The 15095-nt window shown below is 38.1% G+C and overlaps 1 protein-coding gene across 1 annotated transcript in view; it reads right to left on the bottom strand.

Moving 5' to 3' along the window:
• The window catches only part of CRYBG3 (beta-gamma crystallin domain containing 3), a gene marked incomplete at its 5' end in the record, with an annotated part of 64739 nt that overhangs the window by 39085 nt on the left and 10559 nt on the right, over window positions 1-15095 (bottom strand). Inside the window, 5 exons of the mRNA XM_010135019.1 lie at window positions 3785-3932; window positions 4965-5080; window positions 5445-5492; window positions 6448-6710; window positions 6909-11437. Coding sequence (XP_010133321.1) covers window positions 3785-3932; window positions 4965-5080; window positions 5445-5492; window positions 6448-6710; window positions 6909-11437 — 5104 coding nt within the window. The remainder of the gene's footprint in view (window positions 1-3784; window positions 3933-4964; window positions 5081-5444; window positions 5493-6447; window positions 6711-6908; window positions 11438-15095) is intronic.

Below are 15095 nucleotides of genomic sequence, written 5' to 3'. Positions count from 1 at the left end.
CAGCAGGAGGTTGTTGTTGTTGATTTTTTTTCCTCCATTTGAAGATTAGAAAAAGCCAGTCTGTATTCTCTTTTTAAGTCTGCTCTCCTGACTCTGAAGTTCACAAGGCAGGCTCCATCTCAAGACATGAAGAACATAGCTATTCTCCAAAGGGCAGGTAAAGCACAAACACTCATAATAAAAGCTCTCCTATTTATTACCATCCCTCTCCAGCCAGATTTGGACAGTCATAAAAAAAAACTCTACTCATTGTGATGGTATTTTTTGTGTGTACTAGATTAAGTCCACAAAGTCCTTTCATAAAGCGTCACATAGTAATCTGAGGTCTTCATCAAAAGCAATTCAAATATCTATTTTTAAAGGTAATAACATGTTTGAGCAAGAAGTACATTATATTTTCTAAGCACATTTTTAGAAGTCACAAGTACGCATTTTGACTTAAATACTGAGTTCAATTTACATATATTAATTTACAGACTGCAGAAAACAGTAAAAATTTATTATGAAATGTATGAAGCGGACACCAGGTATTTGCAGATGTACGCTTAAGTACTATACCATTAATTTATGTAGTTTAAGCATGTGAACTTTAGCTTGCGAAGTATTTGTCCTAACATGTTCATATTTGCCTGAGCATATTTAATAGGTATCATTACTTTCAGAGCTTCTTTTAAACATTCCTAATAAAGCCAGCATCTTTAGAAACAAAATGAAAACAACACAAATAAGAGCATTCTGGTTGAGAACTACATCCTTCAGCCCCAAGTACTTTCATTTGCAAGGTGTCAAAATTTTGAAATAAGATACCCACATGCAAAACTGTTACCATTCAAAACTCTTACCACAGTGTTTCAGGGCAGACTCAAAACTGGAGAGTTTCCTCCCTAGACCTCCCTGGCCCTGCCAACCACCTTAACAAGCAATCAAAACTCATGTCATACGCATTATCCTATTGATACGCCAGGCACAAACAGACTAAAAAGTACAGCAAACAGATTTGATAGCTACATTCATTTCCAATGTTAATACACAACCAGAAAAATGCTTGGGTAGGTCACAGCCTCCAAGCATTCCACCTTCTCCCAGTTTTCCTTGCTTCGTACCACTCTTGCTACCAAACCAAACTACAGAACTCAACAGGGCTGGTAGTATAATAAAATAATATTAAGGAAATTAATGATTGCTGTCCTGTAAACACCAGCTAGCAAAGGAGACAATCTGAAGCTGCTGGATGTCTTCCTTTGGCAACTGATAAAATAGTCCCTGCTTGAATTAGTAACTTCTTCTCATCTAGCAAACTACACAAACAAAAGAAACACACCCTTCATGTAATACTGTGAACATTCCCATTACACAGAGTTTTGCTCAAGGAGAGTCCACAAGGAATCTAGCTAATCTCTGCCTAACCATCTTGCAGACAGTGACTATAAACTGCTGTTTCATATCTCATCACCTTGCAAAATAGTTGTTTTACAAGATTACTCCAGAAGGGAAGCATCAGCAACTCTTCTCAGCTCTTGGTTTTTGGCAAGTAGTGTTCAGCACACTCTTTGGGCTTCCAGAAACAGATAGAAAAAGCTTTCCAATTCCATAAGATCAATACACGTCTTTGTAGTAGACCAGGAAAGTACCTGGCTAAACAGACTGTGTGGCAGGAACTGCATTGAACCTACATGGAACAGGCAGGTTTTGCTAGCCTAGGCTGATGTTGACTTGCCTTAGAGGAATTCAGACTCCCCATTCCTTCAAATAGGCCTTCATTTTACTAGTTGCATGATCTGTTCCTTTGGGATCTTCTTTTCCCCTCCCTAAGTTCCTTCAAATAAAACACACATGGATATAGTGGATATCCACAGTAAGTCAAGCCACAAGCTAACCACAAAGCTAACAGAATCTTTGCTTTTTGGAGGCTTGATGCCAAATCAGAGCACAAAGCTACTGGCAGACTGCTTGTCAGCAAACTAACATCTGCCAGTAAAAAAATAAAAACAATATTAACTGTGCCTCCTACAGTTTTAGTAAATATCTGTTTTTCTCGGTAAGCCATTTTCTTCTCAGACACTTAACCAATTTTCAAACCTGCTAACCCAAGGCATCTGAGCAGCCATTAAACAAGCACCATAAAAAGCCACTTAAAGAATCAGAAGAGAAGCCAAACAGCCTGGACACAGCCAGTATGATCAAACTGGGGAGGAGAAAAGCCACTGAGCTACTCAGCTTGTGAAGAAGAGAATGACAGGACAACATGCAAGCCTACAGATCACATACACACAAGCTACCTGAAAAAGAAACAGGTATTTGTCGATTAAAAACAATCCCTATGTTTCTCACAGAAAAAAAAAAAAAAGAAAAAGAGGTAGCACTTCGGCAAACTACCTTCTAAAAGTAGTTACACAGTAGCTAAAGTACAACCTAAAAAAGAGGGATACTTTCATGAACCAAGGTTTAGAGGATAAACCCCAGCTGAGTTCCACATCCATGCTAGCTCCATACAGCCCCATGGACTAACAGCAAAAGTCCTCCCAAAGAACCATACCGTCGTGGTAGAGGTTTCAGTTACACAAGAAACAGTGTTGGTTACTGAACTAGTGTCATGTAACAAAGCTTTCCATCTGTGTTCCATACAAATGAACCACATACCGGAAGGAGAACAACGCCTGAGCCTACTGAGCTGTATTACAAAGATATTTATCAAGCATGATGAAGCTAACCACAGTGTCTTTCCTATAAAAGGGTTCTCTTTAATATCTAAGACATGCCCAATCTTCCCTTGGCTTTAGACCATAGTTCCACATTACTGTGGTATTTCTTTAATTATTTAACTGCCTTCAACATTTTTGATCAATATTCACAGTCCATATTGGTCAAATGCTTTTAAATTGTTTAGCTCATTATTCAGGTGCTCAGCCAGCCTCTTTTGAATTTACTTAAGTCCTTAAAAGAATGAAAAAATAATTCTAATTTTTATGCCATTACACTCCTGTATTGATGACAAAAAGGTTACAAATCCTAAAATTACCTCTATACCAACAGAGAAAAGAGAAACCTCACTTTTTCTGGAAAACTTTCACACGGCGATACAAATGATAATTCACTCACAGTAAAGGGCCCTTGCCCTGTGAATAACTGGAATGTTATGTGAAACAAGAGCACCAAGTCTTCTTAAATCACAAGATCTAGTAAATATATTTCTCATTCATTGACTAACAACGGATGCATTATATTTAGTTTTAGGCATTTGATTCTTATCTTTTCAACAAAATGCCTTTTAAACTTCTGGCTGTATGCAGAGCCAGATGCTGTAGGTGTACCACTTGTGTCCATGTGGAAACCAGATGGCACAAAGCTAAGCTGTGGAGGAATTGACAGTGATTTTTGGAGGCTACGCTGTACAAATAGGATTGGAAACACAACTGCTGACTTCTGAAACAGAAGACAAACAGATGCAGTAGATAGTTTCAGCTCAAGATAATCACTTCTTTGAAAAATACGAATTGATTCAATTTAATTTCAACTAACTGGACAGGTAAACAACTAAAAGGGGGAAGTCACTGTGTCACGTAAAGGTGGTAGAAAAGTAAGATAATCCATCTGTTCATTACCTTCAAGAAGAAAGTGATATTAAGCAATAGCAAAAGCCCTGGGATTTATCTCGAAAGTGAAAAATGCGATACATAGCAAATTTGTATAAAGTCAGAAACACAACATTGTCCATTGCTAGTAATACACTACTATTGCCAACAGAAATTAATTATGTACAAGAGTATATTAAAAAAATCTATACCTTTGTAACATGTTTGATTGAACCAACTGTGAGGTTTCTTCGATGATGTTTCATGCCTGGGAGATCCCAAAGGTGATCCAGCACAGCCTCTCCTTCTTCTAGTACATGTTTCCGACCCTGGAACTTTGGTTTCTCATAAAAAATCCAACTGCAATAACAATATCATGAACCGAGTTGTTGCAGTTAGGTAAGACTGTCCTTATACATAAAATCTACTGGAATGCTCTTCTTATCAAGCCAACTATCACACCTTTCTTATGCTGTCCCTCAGTGTTCACGTTAAACAAACACAGGGCTGGTACTTCTGTGCTTTAAAAGTAAAGTACACAGTTCTCCTCCAGGATGTAGACTAACATAACTTAAAATGTTAACTGTATAAAAACACAGCTAAACCACAGCATAAATCAAATGCCTTATTTTACCAGAACAAATATATTAATCGACTCATCAAAACATGCCTTATTCAGGCAGATACTATGCAAGGCATAAGACATATCCATACTAATAATGGCATTCAGTATTTCTTAGGATGTGAGAGAAATGTATGCAAAACCAAAAAAGGCTGCCTCAAAACCACATAAATGTGACATGCATTGTTACTATGGCAGACAGTCAGAAGCATTCACTGTAAGCACCACCAATTAAATTCCAGTGCAAAACTGACATGATCCCAGCCACAGCTTCCCAAAGCAAACTGAGAAACACTTGCAAAATCTACCTAGAGGTACTTGTATATCATTCTGCATCCTCATTCCTCTAAATGCTACATTATAAACAGCAGCTAAGACTGTTCATTTAACGGTCCTTTTGCAACAATTACTGTACTGCGAAACTGAACTGTAAGAAAAAACATTTTTTTGGCATACACATGCTTCTAGTGATGTTCATGGCTGTACTGTCTCAGCACATCAAGGCAAGAAGTCTAACTTACTTGTGGCTCTACCAGAAACTTTCTGTTTGAAGCTAGTTCCCAGGAGAAACAGTAATTTTTTTTTTGTACTGAAGTATTTGAAGCCCTCTTTCATGCTTTTTTCATTGGTACCAGTCTAATTATAAAGAAAGAAAAAGACACTTCTGCAGATCAGACGTGTGCCATAAATAAAAGAAATGAAAACACAAGAGAAAGAAATACACAGTCTTTCGGAAAGACTTTACTTTAAAAATGACCTGAATTTCTTACCATCCTCTAATTATCCTAAATAATGCTCCAGTGGGAAAGATCCAGGACGTGGTATCTAGCACATCAGAATGAACTTCTTGTTTACTTTTGTCACCACAAATATCATAAATAATAATCTGAAACAACATACAATGCATATGAATGAAGAGCTATTTCAGCATACAGTGTAGACAGGGTTTTTTTTTTTTGCGCTTGGAATAAAATTTATTTCACTTTGTGCCCACTCAACTGATATGATACACACCTTCTTCTTTTATGAAACATTCTAATGAATTAAAATGGCAGCTGCTGACAGAAATACAGTAAAATTAGTACTGGCAGTATTTTTAATAACATCATCTCATTATTAGCATGTGCAAGCACATAAATTAAAATACATAATGCTAGAAGAACAACTTCAGATGCTTTCCACTGAAAAATTTTGGTACAAAAAATTATTCCATGTATCATGTTGATCTACATGATACAAATTCTGCTTACCTTTCCGGGTCTTGGATTGTATTTGAGACTTGCCCTGTCAATGAGGTTCTGAAATTAAATGGACATGGAAAACAACGATGAAAATTTACAACAGCAGCAGAAAGCATAGCCAGATTATACTGGATCCATCATTCCTATGCGTATGCAACTGACACTAGCAGAAACAACCAACTGTCCTTCAGAGTTGGTCTAAGTAATTTAACAGAACCTAACAATCAGCAAAAAGCAGCAAATGCTAGAAAGGAAGAACTGTTATGGAAGTTGTAATTTCTGGAAATGCATTAACCTTTCCCAATAAACAATAAACTTCACGTCTCAAAACCAAACGAGACCTCTAACACAGACTGAAATATTCTCAACATCATGGAAAGACTTTCTTCTTTAGTTAAAGATTTGGCCTATGCGGTGTTTTCAGTTTCAAAATATTGCAAGAACTGTTTCCATATCCTAATCTGCTACTGCTTTAACCTAAAAATTACAGGCTAATCTACAGAAGCAGCCAAATCACTTACTTGCCAACTGAGCTACGATTTGTACAAGAGTCTGTAATGAAACAATCAAACAACTCAGTAAGCAAATATTCAATTTTTTTGGATAATACAGCTCTACTAATCTCAGAAGTGGAAGAAATGAAGGAACGATTTTCATACCAAAGGTAATTCCATCACCTTCAGATTGAAATGTCCTTAAAATGGACACGTCTGTGTTCTGCTATTATACAGACTTGCTATTATGCATTTTTTTTTATTATATTTTCTGTACACATCTTCTGTTTTACAAGTCACTTTCACCTGCATGCTGACCCAAGAATACTATATTTTTACAATTATCAGAAGACTTTTTTTTTAAAAAAAAAAAACAAAAACTATCTTGAACAGCCTAGTTACTTTTGCTTATGATAAAAGAATTAACCTTAAAATGGGAGGAAAGAAAATAGAGACACAGAATTTTCAAGCAGGGCTAATCACTTTTATTATCAATATTATGTGATGCAACATCTTACCGCTGACAATTCTCCCAGTTTTGGCATAGCGTTGTCTTGAGACCAAGGAATCTTTGGCTGCAACATATCCTGGAGAATGCTTCCAAATCTGGTCCCCTTCTCAGAGGAGCAATTGCTGGCAGATTTCCAATACTGGTAGTACACACTTGTAGGAGGATGCTTTAGACTAGCATCAGCTTTCTGTGAAACTGGCTTACAAGGTGATTGACCAGGAGAGGTTGCATCTGGAAACAGTCCTAGCTGCTCCTTAGAGTCAAACTGTTCTTTTGAAAGAAAAAGTGATTGTTCAGGAAATGAAGATCTATTTTGGTCATTTGATTGAAGGGTTGTTTCTAAATTCTCTCTCCACTGACTAGAAAGATAGTCATCCTCTCTCTCAACATCAAGCATATTTTCTTCATATGATGATTCTTCCTCCTCCTCATCCTCCACTCCCTCCTCCTCCTCCTCCTCCTCTTTACTGAGCTGAGTAGTAAACCGCAAGCGCTCAGAAACTGACTGGAGAAGGGAAAGCACAGAAGTGCGGTCAGTGTTATCTTTAGATACTCCACTACGACAGCCTTCTGGTGACATATCTGTGGAAAGTAAGTCTTCTTGGGAGCTGTCATCTTCATATATTGGAGACAAAGAGAAAGGATATACTCTATAGCGCTTGGCCTCCACGTTCAGAAATGACTCCGAGCTACGGCTATCTGTTGCTTCATTAAACTTGTTATCCTTCCCATAAAAACAGGCTGGTTCATGTTTATTCTTTGCTCTTTCACCTATTAAATGATCCGTATTATCAGAAAGCAAAACAGAAGAAGGAAGTGAACCAGTTTGCATATCATCTGTTGAGACAGATTTGGTCTCAGTTTGAAGGGCACTTTCATAAATAATAGTAAAAGAACTGTTTTCCCACTGTTCAATTAGTGGAGAAAAGGGCAAATGACCTGTTGATTCCTTCATGTAATTGCTGCAGTCCAAACCATTTTCTTCGAGCTGATCATTTACCTTCACGTCTTGATACTTCATTTGGACCTGCTTCGGATTCTCATTATTTTGGTCAAAGACTGCTTTTAAGCAGTTTTCCCCTTCACTGTTCTCTCCAATAACAGACAATTCAGGTACAATGAACCGTGTATTTAACCCAGTATTAACCTCTGCTATCTCACGTGCCCCTTCTTCTAGTCCCTCTTTACTCTCTGTTGCCTCTGAATCTTCTAAGGTTGTTTTTACTTGCGCAGCCTCTTTTCCGCAGTGTTCATATGGACTGTCCTCTGCACTGCTCTCCAGAGACCCCTGAGGACTGTTTTTGTCTTTGGATTCACTCTGCATGCTGATACACTCTTCATCAGGCACAGAAGACGACAAATTAACATGTACAGTTGGTGGCAATGTGCACTCTATCGTATTTTTATCATTGCATGAATCTTCTAACCGCAATGACAAAAGCATCTCTTCAGTCACAGTAGCATCTCTACATATTAAATGTAAAGATCCATCAGATATTGTACCAGTTGCTGATACTCCAGCTTTGCCACACATCTCTGCTGCAGCCAGATGTTCACACACTTTTCTATTGTGTCTCTCTTTTGCTAGTGATGTAAGATCAGATTCTGGCCTTTCTGAACTACCAGTGGGCAGAAATCCATTTATTTGACATGTAAATGCATTATTTTGTATCTCCTCACCTCTTTGGGGCCAATCTGTGCCATTTTCCACACTATCTGGAAGAAAAGGAAGATCTGACCATTCTGCCTTTTCACAGTTTACAGTTACACTCCAAGTTTCCTCCTTCTCTGTTGGTTCCTGTCTTTTGGCAGGTGACTTCATATCCAGGTTTAAAATCTTTGGTGTTTCAGGATTAGGTTTAAGCTCAGCCTTTTCAGGAGGTATTTTACTCTCACTGTCTTGCCACTGACTGGATGCCATTTTTTGTTTGGCTGAATTAACTTCATCAGCTGTTTCTTCTGCTTTCAGTACTAATGCACTATGTAGGTCAATTCTATCAGGGAGGTAAGAGAGCATCTTTTCATCTTGGTTATTTGTATCCACTGTTTCATTTCCTGTAAATGAACACGAGCCTCCCTCACTGCTCTCATTAAAATGTTTTAATAACTGCACAGTTGACTGGATTTCTTCTGCTTCCAGCTGTACCGTTTCAGCTTTCTGATCACTTACAATATCTGTATTTGTTAAACTATCCTTGCTCTCACAAAGCTGGCAGACACCAATGGCTTGTGCTGCTATTATTTCTTCTATAGCCAAGTGTAAAACTGAGTCCACTATTTCCTCAGCTTTTTTAAACAAAAGAGCAGCATCTTGGAATTTAGCACTTTCTTGTCCCTTTGCATCGGTGTGTTTCCATACTTCCTCAGAACATGGCTCATTTGACTCTGTAGGTACGGCAGCTGTTTGATCATCCATCACAGAAGAGGGTTCTGAGATATCACAAGCCCAGTTACCAAGACCCACCTGTCCCACAGCATTTCTGCACATGATCTCAGTACAGGCTGACTCAGACACCATTTCCAAAGATTTCAAAGGAGAGATGGGTGATGGTGTTGCCTCTGCCAAGATACTGCTACCAGACTGTTGTGTGGAGGAGGCCTCCTCTGCCCCATCACTAGCTCTGGGACAGGAAGAATTACTGTTCCCCTGAGCAACACCCAACATTCCCAAGGCAGAAATGGGAAGGTTGGAGGCTACTGTGGATCCCAGAGTAGGTGAAGTGGACCTGGGAATGCAAACATGCCCCACATCTTCTCCATTAGCAGAGTTATCAAACATAGCTGAAGTAAGCTCAAGTTCCAGAGAATCAGCCGGGCATGAAGCTCTCAGATCAACTGAGCTAACTGGCACCTTGGTCATTCTGTTCTCAGGGATTATTCTCCTAGATTCAGCAGCTGGAAAAATAAAACCGTCCTGTTCAGAAATAGCAGACTGTCTAGCAATCTGGTCATTTTCAGAGTTAGTGGCAGGAGAATGCTGTTTTCCTCGGTTGTCAGATGAAGGATCAAGTACTGTGGGTGATATCTTAGACTTATTACTGTTTTCCTTCTTGGAAGAAAAGTTAATACACTTATCTTCAGAACGGGGTGAGGATTCAGAAATAATGTCTACATCAATGTCCTTTTCACAGACAAAAGCAGAATGGTTGGTCAAAGGTCTTCCGTCATATCCCAAGGTAGAATAAGAACTCTCCAGGTTTTTTTCTTGTGACTTAAAAATATGAGAGGAACGTTCAAAGATGCAATCTTTACACTCAGAATGAACAACAGCAACCTCAGTCATACCAATTTTGTCAATTTTAGAAGCAGCAGGAGTACGATCACCTGTCTTGTCAATGGTGATTAAAGGGCTAGATGCAGGCTTTGCTGTGTTGTTTTCTGCGAGTACAACTAATGCCTTGGCAGGAACATCTTGGACAGTTTCACGGGAAACAGGACCATGGCTGTGGACAGGCACAGAGTTTTCCGAGAGGCTCATTTCTGCATGCTCAAAGGATTTGCTCTTCTCATATTCAAGATCAGGACAAGAAAGTGTGTCTCTCACATCTTTTAAACTGACTTCTCTTCTCCCTGTAGTTTTATTTTTGAACTTGCAACTAGGATAAAGAGAAGCTGAGCAGCAGCCTCCAGTTTCAAAAGAAGGCTTGTAAGTTACAGAGAGAGGTACTGTCAGCTCATTGAAGCTAGATTTCACACTTTCACATCCATGTATGCTCGACGATACACTGGCAAGATTTTTTGCTGCAGCCTCAGGTAAAACCTTCATTGTTTCCACACACTCAGTTTCTAGACAAGGTAAACCAGTCCGTTGTGCGGCAGTATCCTTAGAGTTGTCCACATGGATTAACTGGTGATCATTTCGTACATTTACTGGTTTCCCTAACTCATTCAGGTCTTCACTGCAAGTCTTCCTGTCCAAGACTGTATCTTCATCATTTTTAATAGATGACACTGAAGCAGTTAGATTACCCATGGCTATACATTCTTTTTCTTTGGACTTCATGCTATGCCAAGTGGGTACTTGTTCATTAAGAGGTAACAGAACCGTGTCAGGGAAGTTTTGTGGATTTTGCTCTCTTTCTACAGCAGCCACAATTTTCTGTGTGACTCTACTTCTTGGATCACTATCTTTATTTGCATTACCCGTATGCTGATCTGCTTGATGCTGAAATGTAGTGGTATTGGAACGAAGCATCTGGACATCCAATGTTAGCTCCGAGTGACAATCCATTTGACGATTACAGCAAAATTCTCCCTTACTTACCCATAGTTCTTCATTAACTGTGTTCCTTTTTGATTTGAGTGAATGTAAAAGATCATCCTGCATTTCTTTTGTGGACTTCTTATTAGTTGTTTTACTACAACTGCTTTCTTTAGGTGTTTTACCACAACTGTTTTCTTTATCAAAGTTAGAAGTAGCATTTTTGTCTACCTGAAACAGAGCTTTTGCTTCTCCCAGCAGTCCATCTTTTCCAACCAAATCATTTGCAGAACTCATTTTGGTAATCAGGGAAGTAGAATTGGTTAGGATATCACTGTTTGTACTACTAGATGACAATAATGAGTCTAGTGAGTATGATTTTTTAACTGTTATTGCAGCTAAAGCAGGAGTATGTTCTAAGTCCATCTCATGAGATGATTCAGTAGATGAAGTTGTGGCTTTTGCACTTATTTCTTGATTACTGCTACCCAAGCAATGATGAGGTTTACTGGACTTTTTTCTTCCCATTTTAAATGCAGAAGAATTTACTACGGCATCATCTTCATGATCTTTATCCTTATCTTCTCCATTTTCCTTTATTAAGTGTCCTGATTTTGGAGAGACAGTTGTTTGGATTTCTCCATTTTCTTTGACCATTGAAGCATTTCTGTTCTTAGTCCTTTCTTCTCCTATTTCAGCCATTTCTGACTGATTCTTCAGTAGCTGCCTAATCCTTGCAGAGCCTCGATATGTTGCATAAGTTACTGCAGGTCCTTCTGGCTTCCGTTGCATGTGCCTGTAACAAGGACCACCATCATCAGAACAACGCAGACTATCTACACAACTAGTGCAGTAATAAAGGTTAATGCAAAACTGTAGGTGATGTATAATACTGTTTTCCTCGACAGGTTAGCACAAACTGCAGATTGGATGCAACCCTGTTTCTCCTCTTTTTCTACTCTTCCTGAAGGTTTGTGTGACAAGTGATACATACGCTACCTTTTACTGAAAAAGCCAACTTAAACTATAAGCAAAGAGTAGATGTTGCTATAAACAACTTCCATCATTTGCTTTCTGCTAGACAATTGAATTACCATTTACATGCCAGCGCACACCAACGTTTGCAGTGACAGAAATAAGCATATTTCTGTGAAGATGCTATATCCTACTAAAGCAGGCCTATACTTTAAAACAGTAAAGAAATTACTGTACTAATGGTCCTTAAATACTGAATTGAAATTTAAATTTTTACTCCAAGTCTCCAAATATTGTTAAAGAACAGGACAAGGAGAAGCAAAACATGGAGACAAGGAAGTATGCAATAGGGGATGCTTTCTGATCCACAGGGTAGTAAGGAGTGGAGATCAGGTAAGAATAAAGACTACTTGAATGCTGGAAGAAATACTAAAATGAGAAGCCTAGAAATGTGACAAGAAATTGATAGATCTAGCCATTCATTAGTCTTAAATTTAGTAGCTAAAAAAATCTGAATGCAAAAACTAACAATTGAAGGAATCACCACGGAAAAACTGAGATCCTGATCCTTCTCTACTCTTTCTGATAGTATTAAGGATAAATTCAAAGCCTGTCACTTCCAATTTTCTCACGAGGCAGTTTTTCTTCTTTCTTGAAACTAACAGACATCACAAATACTCCTTTTTCTAAGGATTTTCTCCTTCCCCCCTATTTTTTATTGATTACAGAATTCTTCCAAGAATTAGGCAATACGAATGTGACTATCAGCCTTTCCATCCTTCACCTCAGGACAAAGCAGATATTCAGACTGTGCTCAAACTCCATTCTGCCTCAGCCTCCACCTCAACTACGAACAAACCCTTTCAAACTCTTATCCTATTTGACCCTATGTCTGCTGACCTGGTGGCTGGATGTGGGCATTCACCTGTCTGTGAAATTGTCATACTCCTTTCTGAAGAGTATTTTGGAAAAAAAAAAAAAAACAACCGAAGAAATGTCAGCTAAGATTTTGATTTCTAATATAAAAGCATTGCAATAGTTAAAAAAAATCTTAAAGCATTTTTAAAAGCTCTGTGCAGCTTATGATTAATTCACATTTATTGAGAAGTTATAGCTCTAGAGTTGAAGACAAAATTTACTAAGGAAAACAGAACAGCAAAATAAATTTTGTTTGAGTATCATTGAGTAACTGTAACTTCAAATATTGTCTGTATGGATTCCAAGTATGTATTCTCTCAACACGTGTATAAGACTATAAAAATGGAGTGGATTTACCAATCTAAAATAGGATCTCTTTTTTGTTACGGTTTTAGAGGTCCAGATTTCTACTTAAATGTTACTTTAATTTTGAAGAGGGAACTTAATACTACTTAAAATCACAACTAAACTCCCCCCATGTGCAGTATTTGGACATGCAAAGAGTACAAATGAACTAAATGTAAAATTATTCATACTCATAAAGATTAAAGCAGACATATATACAGTCATTTATATGCATGTTTTACACAGCCAGATATACATGCCAAAATACATGATTATGGGAATTTAGATATTGTAAGAACTTGAAAATGAAGTTCGTCTTGAAGTCAGTCTTCTACACTACTAGCTTGGTTTCCAGAAATACCAACAGTAGTAGCTGCTGAACATCACACAGGCTGTTTGCTGAAGTTGCTGTCTTCAGCATTCACACCTCTTCCAAGAAAGATACACATTTCTCAGTGAAAGAAAACAAAACATGGAGAAAGGGGAGTGAAAAAAAGTTTTCCTTAAAAAAAAAAATACTACATCCGTTTCCACTTCCTCACAGAAAACTTTCTTCTAAATTAGAAAATACTTTTCCAAAGCTTGAGGGATACTGAAAATCTCAGGGGAAGGATCTGCTGAGTTCTGTAGTACTCTGTATTCGCTTGGCATCAAACAGGCACAGCCATAATAAAAATAAAGTCTTAAGAATGTAAGACTTGATCAGATTCAGAATTATTCTTACTGCGTAACCTCTCCTATCTCAGTTAAGTCAGAATACGGTTAAAATGTTTTAAATAATCACTACTGTGCTTTTATAAAATCCATCAGCTCTCCCATACTTTGGCCAACCTCGAAAATAAAAGTTGGTTGCACAACTGTCCCGAATGCAATAAAATTTCTTTCAAGAAAACAAACAGAACACAGGTTGGCAGCAATTCTCCAAACGAGTTTTATGGATTCTTGTAAAGGAAAACTGTAACGATCCATGTTTAAAGTGAGCACATTAATGGTATTGCAAAGCACCACATACTAATTTCCACCAAAACCAAGGCATTGTTTTTGAATAAATGGTTTGATGATAATTAACTTCTACTGAGTGTCTTTCATTTCATGGTTGATATTTTGTCTGATATGCACTGGAAAGAATTCAGATTTTATCCAGAACCATGTGGCAAAATCTAGTTCTCTGACACAAACCTGGAAAATGTCCTTCCATTTGTGTCCCATACCCAACTTTGCCTTCAAATTTCTCCCATAAGATCAGCAATTCTTAAACCCAAAGCATACAGAAATAGGATGAACAGGTTAATTTTATAGAAGAATGCCTAACACAGGCATGACAGCAGTTCAGAATAATGGGGTACTGTATCCACATTGATTTGAGTCACAGATCCCATCGAATAGTTATACCACTTGTTACACGTGGTCAGGCAAAACAAACGTACTCAAGTTTTGTCTTGCCTATATTGCGCCCTTTATAATTTTTCCCAATTCTTTTTGCACTCTGTTTGTCTTCTGAGGGAATTTTATGCTTTGATTGATAAATTTGAAGTCTGAGCAAGACTCCAAGCAACTTCCCCTATGGAGCTCTGTGCACAAACCCAATCCTGACTAGCTCTGGCTACAGCACCGCTTCAGCTGCAGAGCCTCTTCCCGTAGCTGGCCTTTACCAGTGTCTGCTAACACGCAGCTCTGCACTCCTGCAGACTTGCCTCTACCAAGAGTTTCTGCAGTAGGTGTCGTTTTAAAAGGAAATCAACTTCTCCTCCACAGACATGGCAACTTCAGGATCTCTGACCTTTGACAAAGAATTTGCTGCTCAGCATATTATAAAAATTTGGACAAACAGACCTTTCAGTCCTATTGCATTTACTTCTGGAGCACACAGAAGTGTGTTCAATCTGAATGCTCACAAGCAACAAGAAGACATTTAAAAAATTAAAACCATGTTCCTGTGCAGCAGCAGCAATCCAGCTGTAAGTTTTATGAAACACACTTAGAAGCAGGCTGCATCACAGAAAATCTTCTGCAAGTGTCACTAGAGACTTGTTTCACAGACATTTAAAGCAACAATTCTTTACTGATCACCAAAAGATTATCTCAGTTCAGAACCTACCTTAAAAACTCTTTGCAAAATATTTCAACTCATGAGGATACAGATGACAGTCTGATTATACACAAAACTCAGTGTGCATTCTGCCACATATTTCAAATAGTAGGAGATTCCCTCTTTC

This window comes from Buceros rhinoceros, unplaced genomic scaffold, assembly GCF_000710305.1.
Source record: "Buceros rhinoceros silvestris isolate BGI_N320 unplaced genomic scaffold, ASM71030v1 scaffold12124, whole genome shotgun sequence".
Taxonomy (NCBI): Eukaryota; Metazoa; Chordata; class Aves; order Bucerotiformes; family Bucerotidae; genus Buceros; species Buceros rhinoceros.
Note: the sequence above shows the minus strand (reverse complement) of the source record. Positions and strands in the feature narration are given on the sequence as shown.